Below are 12,096 nucleotides of genomic sequence, written 5' to 3' on the forward strand. Positions count from 1 at the left end.
CCTCACTCCCTACCTCCCCCCTCCCTCCACGTACGCATTCGTAAATGGGAGATCGTTGAGACAATGTAGGCGAGACGCTCCTCTCACAAAGTCCTTGACTCTCCAGTGTCTTGTTCGTTGCGCCGGAGGGGGGGGAAGACAGCATCGGTGAAGCGGTCCTTTCCTCCCTACAAAGTTTTCTTGCCTTAACTGGGGTGAGGGCTGCCTTCCTCTTAATGCCCTTCCTCTTCGGAGCTAAGGCCGCTAACTTACTCTCCAACGCTGAGTCCAGTCTATCGCAAAGCAACTGAAACAGTGTCTCAGACGTCTCTTCGCGAGCGGACGATGACGTCATGGCCGGGAGGGATGACGTCATTGGTCTTGAAGATGGCTGCTCGCTGCCTCCGACACTATGGGATGGGCGGATGAATCGAGTGACATCACGGTCTCCCCCAACCCAGAAGGAGCTGCTTGACTCCATGGCAGAGGAATACAAGATGGCGCTGGCGGAGGAATACAGAATGGCGTCAGCAGAGGGATGCTGGGTAGTGACTGTGCTGACCTCATCTGCCCAGAGGTGGGGGGGCCCGTGGTCACGCATAGAAGAGACCTGGTGGTGGGGGGACTGCTGCGGGGGTAGGAGGAGGGGTCCGTGATTCCAGAAAATGCAATAACAACCCTTCCCAGGACGGAGGACCCCATAGCACCAGCGATGCCCAGTGCCAAAATCTTGGATGCTTCTTCCCCTGAAACAAGATTACCATTAGGGACCACATCTTCCCTTCCAGAAAGAGAAATGGAACCTGAAGGAGTCAAATTAAATAAAAGATTATTGATTCGTCCTCCTGATACTTCCACCGACAAATCGATGGAAGAAAAGGAAGGAGATCTAACTACCCTAGTACCATCCGCTGCCTGAGAGTTAATCAGGTAAGCTGTCGAATTCTTGATGAGGAGAGGAGAATCCTTCTCACGACAGAAGCATCGATGTTCTATGATGTTCTCTCTTACTGTACAACAGCTTCCACTGAGAGATAGGCCATGCCCAACACTACACAGGGGTTGGTCACTGTACAAACGTTTTCTCTACACCTACTGCATGTCGAATGTGGATTGGTTGCTACAGAAGCCAAAAACCTTAAGCAAGGGAATCCTTGAACGGCCGGGCACATAAGCTGACGAGCCTTTGAAGATCCAGGGGAATCCATAACTAAAACCACGCAAACACACACACAGAAATAAAGGGCGAAAAAAGGACCAGCTTGGGGGGAGAATGCGAAAGCATACGTTTCTCTAAGGCGGTCGGGAAAAGACTGACCAGTTACACATGCGTGGCTTCCAGCATTACAATGCATCAGACAATCAGGGTTGCCAGAGGTCACAGATTCCTTGTTTTTCAATCTTAGATTGATCCAACTGGTTACCAGCTTGCACGGGAAATAATCCTATTGTTAAGACCGAGGGTTTGTTCCGCATATGAATAAAGCATATAGTATTAATACTGTACTAACTTTGAAATGAAAAGTGCAGCCAAATATTCTGATGTAAAATATTACTTAGCCTAACTATGTAATGCCTAGAAAAACAAGAATCACACTGCACTATAAGTGGTATATACAAAACAATGATTCTTCAGGGAAAGAGTGCTGGTCAAACATAATACAAAGTTCAACATTACGCAATTATATGCAGTAGTATATGATACTTTAAAAGGATGATTATATAGTTAGCTACAACTTAGTAGCAATCCCTCTGTCCCTATGAATTTTCACTCATCTGGTGCTCCTCACATCCCAGTAGCGTTAGATTAGTAAAGGTGAACCTGTATATGAATATCCCACCCCTCTCTCTTGTAAAATAAAATAAAGTAATTTTCCACCTAAAATATTGATGAAATTTTTTTTTATTAATTCATAAATATTTCAAATAATGTAAAATAATGCGTTAAATACTTTATCATGTAACTATTAATCATCAAAATATGCATACGTAATCTTTTTCAAATCTTTCATTACAACATTTTCATATCTGTTATTACCATTTATACTCATGATACTTACGGCTTCTGTGTGTATAGGATGAGCTGCAAATAAGACTGCCGATAGGACTGCAGCACGGGGGGAATTGTTTCCAAATACAATGAAGAAAACTCTCAAACTCAAAATGCTTACTAGGCAATGTAGGATTATATTTACACCATGATAACTGAAGGGTTCCAGAGCTCCCCAAGAATAGTTTAACCTGCAATTATTTATAGTAATGTAACTTCAGTTTCCCATTCTGCATTTAAACAGTACACATAACAAGCAGTTACAACTATAAAAAAATTCTAATTCAACTTTAACAAATTAAATGTTCACTACTCAAGATTGAATCCTATTAGTCAGTCCTGAAATCAAGAAATTAAACTTACTGATTGCTTTGCTTAATTCATATATAGTTTTCACAACAATAACAGCTGAAGAAAATGCTCTCGCAAAGATTAAAATCACTTACCTAAAGGAAAGGACTGTAAGAGGACGATAGGATTTGTGACTTGAAGGGTGGGTAAGTCTCGTACCCCAGAAGTCATTATAAAAGAGGTTGCTGAGCGGTGTTTCTTTTCTGATGTCATTGTTGTTAACAATGGCTTCTGAATCATCAAACACAAAGTCTCCATATATGGAATTGACAAAGCATATGCAAGCACAAAAGCCCACTATCAAAGCAGCCACTGGGTATGGTAGTTCTGGAATACATTTAGCATTACAAAGTACAGTAATAATGTCACTAATAATTCAAAACCAACATGTTATTTTCATCATAAAATTAAGTTTCATATATACTTACCAAGTAATTACATAGCTAATGTTTCAACTTCCTCAGCAGCTTAAACTCTGAAATTAGCGGTAGCCACTGACAATGGACCGAGGGTACTGCAGATTTCCAACACTCTTTCCACTTCACGTAAATAGCGTGTCACTAATATTGATATACATTTCCAACAGGTGGACTGTAGAATTGTGGAGGTAAGAGAAGTTATGTTTAAAAGCCAGCGAAGCAGGGACAGCTCAAATCTCATAGGCTTTAACTTTTAAAAGCAGGTAAAAAGTCCTCCCGAATTCTCAAGTGTGCCTCAGAGATAAGGTCTCTTAAAAAAAATGACAAATGCATTCTTGGATAGTGGCCAGGAAGGATTTTTTACAGAGCACCAGATGTTGCTAGATGGACCTCTGATCCCCTTGGTCCTGTCCAGGTGATACCTCAATGCCCTTACAGGGCAGAGCTCTTTCCTCTTTTTCTGGGCCAAGAATATCCATCAAGTTCTTGACGGTGAAAGAATGGGGCCAGAGCTTGGAAGGAGTCTCATTCTTAGCCAGAAAACCAAGAGTAAATGAGCAGACTGCATCTCCTTCAGAGCACCCAACTCTTTTATCTATGTCCTATAGCTTGCTGACTCCTTTGGCCATAGCCAAAGCAACAAGGAAGAGAGTTTTCCTCATTAAATCTCTGAAAGAAATTGAGCGAAAAGTCTCAAAAGGAGAGTCTGATAGCCACTTAAGAACCAAGTCCAGATTCCAGGCGATCGAGTCTGTCTTAATCTGCTTAGCTGTGTCGAAGGATTTGATTAGGTCACTTATATCCTAAATAGGCAACAGATCCAGATCTCTGTCTAAAAACAGAACCCAGCATGGCTCTGTATCCTTTTATAATAGAAGAAGAAAAACTTCTAGGTGTTCTTAAAAAAGAGCAGTAAATCCACACTCTGTGTTACAGAGGTTTGAGAAGAAGAGACTTTATGCCTTCTACACCAACTGTGGAATAATGCCCACTTAGCCTGGTAGACCCGACAAGAAGACTGATGTCTACACTCTGCAATCGCCTCTGCAGCTTGTCTTGAAAAACCCTTCACTCAAGTCTCCTGACAGTCTGAAGCTTGTCAGAGCCAGAGCGGATAGTCCACAACGGAATCATCAGAAATGCAGCAGTCTTGATCTCCATAGAAGTAGTCTTGGGAAGTCCAGTAGAAGCCTGAAGACGTCTGGGAACCACTCCTTCAGAGGCCAGAATGAAGCTACTAGGATCATTGATGTATTGCGATGGATTAACAACTTGTTTAAAACTTCCCTGACCATGCTGAATGGCAAGAGGGCATACAAGTCCAAGTTTGACCAATCCTGGAGCATGGCATCTGTTGCCCTTGCCAGAGGGCCCAAGACGAGAGCTAAACATCAGGAGGCGATGATTCCTCGACGTTGCAAACAGGTCTACAGACGGTCTTCCCAACAGTTTCCACAGGTTGGTGCATACCTGTGGATCTAAGAGTCCACTGCAACAACTTAGCTTGTCCACTAAAACATTCAACTTGCCTTGAATAAATTGTGTAACTATCTTGGTCCAATTCTTCTTCACCCAAAGAAGGAGGTCCTTGTTGCTTCACAAAAGGAGAAATGAGTACCTCTCTGTTTCTTGGTGTAAGACAAATTGGTGGTGTCATCCAAGAGAACCACTACTATCTTGTTGAAAGTCGCTGTTGCGAATGATTGAAGGCCTAACAAAAACTCGAGAGTCGATTGTCATCCCCAAATAAAGAATTACTGGAGTCTGAGTCAGTTGGGACTTTGGCCGGTTGTCGAGTAAACCCAGCTGCTAGGTGAGGAGTAGGAGGGTTTTCCGTGAGTCCTCCATGCACTCCTCCTTCGAAGGAGAGCAAAGAAGCCAATTGTCTAGACATGGGGAGACATTGATACCCATAAAGTGGAGCCACTTTGCAAAAGGGGCAAGAACACAAGTAAACACTTAGGGAGCTGTAGAGAGGCTGAAGCACAGAGCCCGAAACCAAATGACTCTGCCCTGGAACACAAACCTCAGGTACTTCCTGGAGTCCATTTGCAGGGACATGGAGGTATGCATCCTGCATATTGATGGTTACCATCCAATTGCCCTGGTGAATGACAGGACTGATTGGTTTGTTTCCATTTTGAATTTAGTTTTCTGAATCAAGAAATGCAAGACGCTGACATCGAGGACAGGTCTCCAACCCCTCGATGACTTGGGGACCACAAATCAATGGTTGTAAAAACCTTAGCGGACATCCTCGACCAACTCTACACTCGTCCTGAGAAGGGAAGAGACCTCTTCTGAAAGGGTTAAATATCTCTCTGAGGCCACTGAGTAGGCTGTCAATGTGATGGGCATCGACAATAAGGGATGGAGTAGCCCTCTTTCAGAACCTTCAAAATCCACTGTTCTATGCCTCTGACTTCCCATTTCTTACAAAAATGGAGAGGTCTGGCTCCCACTGGTACACAGAGGACTGGGTCTTCACTTCCAAGAGGAAGGCTTGATGGAGGTCTTCTTACCTGGTCTGACTGAGTGCACATTCGCTCAAGGTCTAGACTGGAACCTTGATCTACTGCCACGAAAGGGCTCCTGTAATAGAAGCCAGATAACCTGGTGCCAAATGGGGCTAACTCCTTAGGTCGCTTGGCCAACTGAGCCAAGAGATCTAGAGTGGGCTTTTTCTGGAAGTCTGAGGCTATCTCCTGCACTGTGGCCCAAAGAAAGAGATGATGGCAACCCAACAGCAAGAAAAGGAGAGTTGATTTCTAGGTAGCCGTAAGTTCCTCGATGTGAAAGAACACCAAAGTTCCCTCTCCTTCAAATTCTGCAAAGAAAACAAAGCAGTCACTTCCTGGGAGCTGTCCCAGATGGCTTTGTCTGCACATGAAAGGACACCAACCCAGTCTGAAGAAAAGTCCCCTGCCAGGTCATCAGTCTTCAATATTCTTGACGAGTGCTCCTAACATCTAATCTAAAAAACTCAACACTTCTTTCTTCTTTCCCATTGTTATCCCTACATTTAGGGGTCAGTTGCCTGATGCGCCTTCACTGCCTTCTATCAAAGGCATCATCCTCCACCAAACCTCTTCTCTCCAAATCTTCCTGTCTCCCTCTTGATCTTCTTTGTCTAACAGGTTCCTCCCAAGCCGTCCTCACTCCCTACTCATCATCCATCCTCAGCACATGCCCATACCATATCAATTGTGCCTCTCTTATCACCTCTGTAATCTTTACTAAGCCTGCCCTTCTTATTTTGTCATTTTCCTATCTATCAAGCAGCGATGGTGCTCCCATTATCCACCTCAGCATTCTTATCTCTGTTCTCTCAAGCTTTACAGCCTCTTTTCTTCTTAGAACCAATGTTTCCGATCCATACATTAACACTGGTCTTATCACTGTGCTGTAGATCTTGACTTTTAGCATGATTGACATTTTCTTATCACATACCACTCCAGCTACTTCTCTCCACTTCCCCCTCGCATCTTTTTATCCTACTGTGAATTTCAGTCTCACATCCTCCCTCTTGGTTTATAGTAGATCCAAAGTATTTAACCTTTTCCACTTGTTACATAATAAAGCCTCTTCTTTCTTGTATAACTATTCTTATTTTGCCTCTATCTTTTCTACTGCTCAGCAAAACCTGTGTTTTATTCACATTCACCTTTAAGCCACCCCTCTCTACAGATGTCTGCCACTCTCCAACCCTTCTCTGTAGTTCCTCATTTTCGGCGGTAATCACCAGATCATCGGCGTACAACTACCACAGCTCTTCATTCCTGATCTTTTCACTTAACACATTAAATTTAACAATAGGCTTAATGCTGACCACTGGTGTAATCCGACCTAACTACTGTTATTAATGTTGTGCCCAATCTTTGATATGTCATCTCAACCAGCATAACCAACTTTTCAAGGACTTACCTCTTCCTCAAACAACAAAACATCACCTCTCTTAGGATTTTATCATATTTTTTCTCCTAGCTTTATAAATGCACAGTGGAACTCCTGGTTTCCCTCTAACCTCTTTTTCTGTAGCTGTCTAATATGAAGATGGCATCAACTATACCTCTTCCTCTCATGAATCCGTACTGCCGTTTCCTGATCTTTACAATCTCTCTTAATCTCCCACCCAGTATCCTCTCTAAAACTTTCAATCCATACTCTGTTAGTTTAATTCCCCTGTAGTTACCATAATTCATGATATATCTCCCTTCTGCTTGTTTATATACTATACCATTCAACACTCCTCCCAGTCCCTTGGCACTACTTCCTCTTTCAATAAATCCAGCATCCATTTCTCTCCCTCTATACATAGTAATTTGATAATTTCAATTTGGAACTCTGATGGACCTGGTGCTTTACCATTCTTCATTTTACTTAATGCTCTCTTCACTTCTGTATCCTGTATCTCCATCACTGGTCCCTCTACCCTCTGTGCTTCCTCCATCTCCTCTCTTTCATTTTCAGTATTTAGAAGTTGTTCTAATACTCTCTCCATCTCTTCTTAATCCCTTCTTTACCAACAGTTTCTTTGGGGGTACACAAGTACCACCATTCAAGGTTATTGCATAGTACTGGGTACATGAAGGTGGTATGCATGTATGTACTACCAACCTTCCTCTTTTCAGTTCTAGACCTCTTATGATTCGGTAATTTCAGTTTGAAAGCTTTGGAGCAAAACAAACAGTATTGAAGTGCTCAGGAAGGTTGTATGCACTGACAGGCATATGATGATGCAAAACATTTATTGCTGGCTACCTAGATTCAGACATTTGGATACATACTGTTTATAATACATATGTGCACATAATACATATTCATATACAGGTAGTCACCGATTATCAGCGGAGGTTCTGTTCTCATCAGGGTGCTGATAAGCCAAAACCACCATTAACTGAAACTCGGGGATTTATGGCGCTTATGGCACCAAGTTTCGGTTAATGGCACCACCTTATGGCATCGATAACCGAAACTTGGCCCGTTATGGTACCATAAATCGCCATAAAACCAGACCGCCGATAACTGGGGACTGCCTGTATATATGTACAGGCAGCCCCCAGTTTACGATGGGGGTTCCTTTCTTGAGACATGTCGTAAGCCGAAAATCGTAAGCTGGAAAATTGTCAAAAATCCTAAAAATGATATTGTTAAGATACAATAAAGTTTGTTCATACTTACCTGGCAGATATATATATAGCTGTATTTCTCCGAAGTCCGACAGAATTTCAAAACTCCCGGCTCACGCAGTGGTCGGCCAGGTGGTTAGTACCCATTCCCGCCGCTGGGAGACGGGTGTCAGGAACCATTCCCATTTTCTATTCAGATTTTTCTATTCCCACTGTCTCCTGCGGGGAGGTGGGTGGGTACTTTGATTATATATATCTGCCAGGTAAGTATGAACAAACTTTATTGTATCTTAACAATATCATTTTGTTCATGAAACTTACCCAGCAGATATATATATAGCTGAATCCCACCTTTGGAGGTAGGGAGAGACAGAAAAGGATTTTGGAAACATATTACATGCAGATGAATAACATCTTGGTTCCTTACCTGTTAGCATAGCTGACTTCGTGATTACTGTCACCCAAGTCTGCTACCGCTTTACTAGAGTCTCCAGCAAGGTAGTGACCTATATAGCTGGTGAGTTCTAGATGATCTGTCAACGGGAGCGTGACCACAATGTGACTAGACCATTTTGACCATACTATGAGGGCAACGAAGTAAAAATTCACCACCTGACCAGCCTAACAATTTTCATTCCCACATCACTTAGGCTAAAGGAAAGGAAGTCCGGCTCAGGCGGACGACCTTACAACCATAAAACAATCCATAAAAACTCACCTACCCATTTCCTACAGGGTAGGATGAGTGCTACTTCCAGCCCCCAACAAAGTGTCTGCTGCGACGTATGGTCCAAGCGCATAGCAGTTCTCGTATGTCGTCTTCACATCCCGCAGGTAGTGTGAAGCGAACACCGAGTTGCTGCGCCAAAAGGTGGCACTCAGAATGTCATTGAGTGCCATGTTCTTTTGGAAAGCTACCGAGGTAGATATAGCTCTCACTTCATGGGCATTCACTTTCACAGCTTAACATCACTGTCTTCGCAAGATGAATGCGCCTGTCTAATGGTGTCTCTCAAGAAGAATGCCAGAGCATTCTTCGACATCGGCAAATCTGGTCTCTGACCGAACACCATAAGTTGCTAGAAGGACCTCGACATTCCTCGTTCTTTGTAAATAAATCTTGAGAGCCCTGACAGGGCACAGGACTCTCTCTGGTTCGTGTCCAATGATTTCCGCCATACCCTTAATCTCAAAACTTTTGGGCCAAGGGTTAGACGGATTTTCATTTTTCGCTAGAAACGTAGGACTTAATGAGCAAACAGCATTATGTCCCCTAAAACCAATATGCTTGCTAAAGGCTTGAATTTCACTAACTCTCTTCGCCGTCGCCAGAGTCGTTAGGAAAATAGTTTTCTTAGTAAGATCCCTTAAAGAGGCGTTCTGAAGGGGTTCAAACCGATTTGACATTAGGAATTTAAGTACTACATCCAAATTCCATGATGGTAACTTAGGTTGAGGAATCTTTATAGTCTCGAAAGACCTTAAAAGATCGTGGATATCCTTATTATTTGCCAAATCAATTCCTCTATGTCTAAAGACTACAGATAAACATACTTCTGTAGCCTTTGATTGTTGAGACTGCAAGCTTTAGGTCGTTTCTCAAGTAGAGCAAAAAGTCCGCTATTTGGCTCACAGAGGTCGTGGTAGAGGAAATGCGTGTTCTTCTGCACCAGCGTGGAAGCTCTTCTCGCATTGGCGATTGCTTTTGCAACCGGTCTAGAAAAACCCCTCGCTCTGACCAACTTTTTGATAGTCTGAATGCAGTCAGACTCAGAGCGGGGAGGTTTCCGTGGTATCTCTCGAAGTGGGGCTGTTTGAGTAGATCTGTCCTCATGGGCAATGTCCTCGGGAAGTCCACTACATAGGTCATGACCTCTGTGAACCACTCCTTTGCTGGCCAGTAATGGAGCGATTAACGTCAATCTCGTCCCTTCTGACATTGCAAACTTTTTCATCACTTCTCCCAGAATCTTGAACGGGGGAAATGCGTAAAGATCCATCCCTGTCCAGTCCCAAAGAAGTGCATCTATTGCTACTGCTCCCGGGTCGAGCACGGGGAGCAATACAACGGAAGCCTCTTTGTTCTCGCTGTCGCAAAGACGTCCACTAGAGGACGTCCCCATAACTTCCACAGCTCTCGACACACATCCTGATGCAGAGTCCACTCGGTCGGCAGCAGTTGACCCTGCCGACTGAGGAGATCTGCCCGGACGTTCTCCACGCCTGCAACGAACCTCGTTAGAATCGTTACTTTCTGGAGTTCTCGCCCATAACAAGATCTCTCTTGCTAGGTTGAACAATGATCGCGAGTGAGTCCCTCCTTGCTTTTTTATGTATGACAGAGCTGTGGTATTGTCTGAATTTATCTGCACTATCTTGTTTGAGACTTTTTCTTTGAAAAACTGAAGTGCCAAGTATATGGCCGCCAGTTCTTTGAGATTTATGTGCCAGAACACCTGTTCCCCTCTCCAGGTGCCTGACACTTCCTCCCTCCTCCCTAGGTGTAGCTCCCCACCCGGTGGTGGACGCGTCGGAGAACAACACTAGGTCGGGGCTCTGAAGTTTGAGGGAAGTTCCTTCCGAAAGCTTCACATGATCGAGCACCACTTTAGGTGATCCTTTACCTCCTTTGGGATCCTCAAAATTGTCTCCAAATTTTTCTTTGTCCTCCCAATTCTCCTTCAGGAAAAACTGGAGAGGTCTGAGATGTAGTCTCCCCAAGGAAACAAACTTCTCCAGCGAGGAAATGGTGCCCAGCAGACTCATCCATTCCCTCACCGAGCATGATTCTTTCCTTAAGAAGACTGATATTTTTTCTAATCCTTGCTGTTGCCGTCCCTGGGACGGAAAAGCTCGAAAAGCCACTGAATCCATCTGAATCCCCAGATACACGATGGACTGGTGTGGGGATCAGCTGCGACTTTTCGAAATTCACTAGAAGTCCCAGGGACCTTTGTTTTTGCTAGAGTTTAAGGTTGATTGAAGGTCCTTCAGACACCTTTCTTTCGACGATGCTCGAATGAGCCAGTCGTCTAGATATAGAGAGATCCTTATGTTTGCAAGATGAAGCCACCTCGCCACATTCTTCATTAGAATTGTGAAAAATCATTGGTGCCGTACTCAGACCGAAGCAAAGAGCTCTGAATTGGAAAACTCTTCCCTTCATGACAAAACGCAGATATTTCTTCGATCGGGGGATGTATCGGGACGTGGAAATAAGCGTCTTGCAGGTCCAGTGATACCATCCAGTCGTTTGTCTTAAGGCCGCAAGCACTGACTGAGGTGTCTCCATCTTGAACTTCTGTCTCTCTATAAAAAGGTTTAGACTGCTCACATCTAAAACTGGCCGCCAGCCTCCCGACTGTTTCGGCACCAGGAATAACCTGTTGTAGAAACCCGGGGACTGAATGTCCTCGACTTGTTCTATTGCTTTCTTCTCGAGCATTTGTTCTATCAGATCGTACAAGATCTGTTTTTTTCTCCATGGTACGAGGGTGATAGATCTATAGGTGTTGTGCACAATGGAGGAGGCTTCAGGAAAGGTATTTTGTATCCTCGCTCGATGACGTTGAGCGACCAGCTGTCTGCCTCTATCTTCTTCCAAGCTTCTGCAAATAAATGAAGCCTGGCACCTACTGGCGACTGAAGGACTTCCTCCTCATTTTTTACCTCTGGACTTAGACTGAGCTCTGCCTCTAGAGAGTCCCTCTTCCTCTAGGAGAAGGTCTAGAGGATGCTCCACCTCGAAAGGGCTTTATTTTTCTTAGAAAACTTGGGTTCGTGTTGAAGTCGAAGGAACCGCAGGACGTTCTAGAAGATTGTTGCTCAATAGATCCTGGAGTAGCTTTTTTCCTGTAGACTTCCAGCTACATCTTTAATCATAGCCTGGGGGAAGAGATGGTCAGAAAGAGGGGCGAAAAGCAATTCTGCCTTCTGTGTTGGAGACACTGCTTTGGTAGTAAATTTACAGTAGATAGCTCTCTTTTCAGAGCCCTGCACAAAAATGTGAAGCCAATTCCTCTGAACCATCTCTGACGGCCTTATCCATACAAGCGAGAACACTGGATAGCTCCCCCAAGCTAATTGAGTCTTGACTACGAGACTTAGTGTCAAGCAGCCCCAAACACCAGTCTAAGAAATTAAATACTTCAATTGTCCGAAAAAGACC

At 43.9% G+C, this 12,096-nt stretch overlaps 1 protein-coding gene across 3 annotated transcripts in view; it reads right to left on the reverse strand.

Annotated features, from left to right (window-relative positions):
- The window catches only part of LOC135219089 (protein O-mannosyl-transferase TMTC4-like), a 218,899-nt gene that overhangs the window by 145,677 nt on the left and 61,126 nt on the right, over nt 1–12,096 (reverse strand). For all 3 annotated transcript variants that reach the window (XM_064255522.1, XM_064255521.1, XM_064255523.1), the window contains exons 3-4: nt 2,476–2,707; nt 2,040–2,220 (exon numbers count right to left, since the gene is read on the reverse strand). In XM_064255522.1, the coding sequence (XP_064111592.1) occupies nt 2,040–2,220; nt 2,476–2,707 (413 nt within the window). The remainder of the gene's footprint in view (nt 1–2,039; nt 2,221–2,475; nt 2,708–12,096) is intronic.

The sequence above is a fragment of the Macrobrachium nipponense genome, chromosome 1, assembly GCF_015104395.2.
Source record: "Macrobrachium nipponense isolate FS-2020 chromosome 1, ASM1510439v2, whole genome shotgun sequence".
Lineage (NCBI taxonomy): Eukaryota > Metazoa > Arthropoda > Malacostraca > Decapoda > Palaemonidae > Macrobrachium > Macrobrachium nipponense.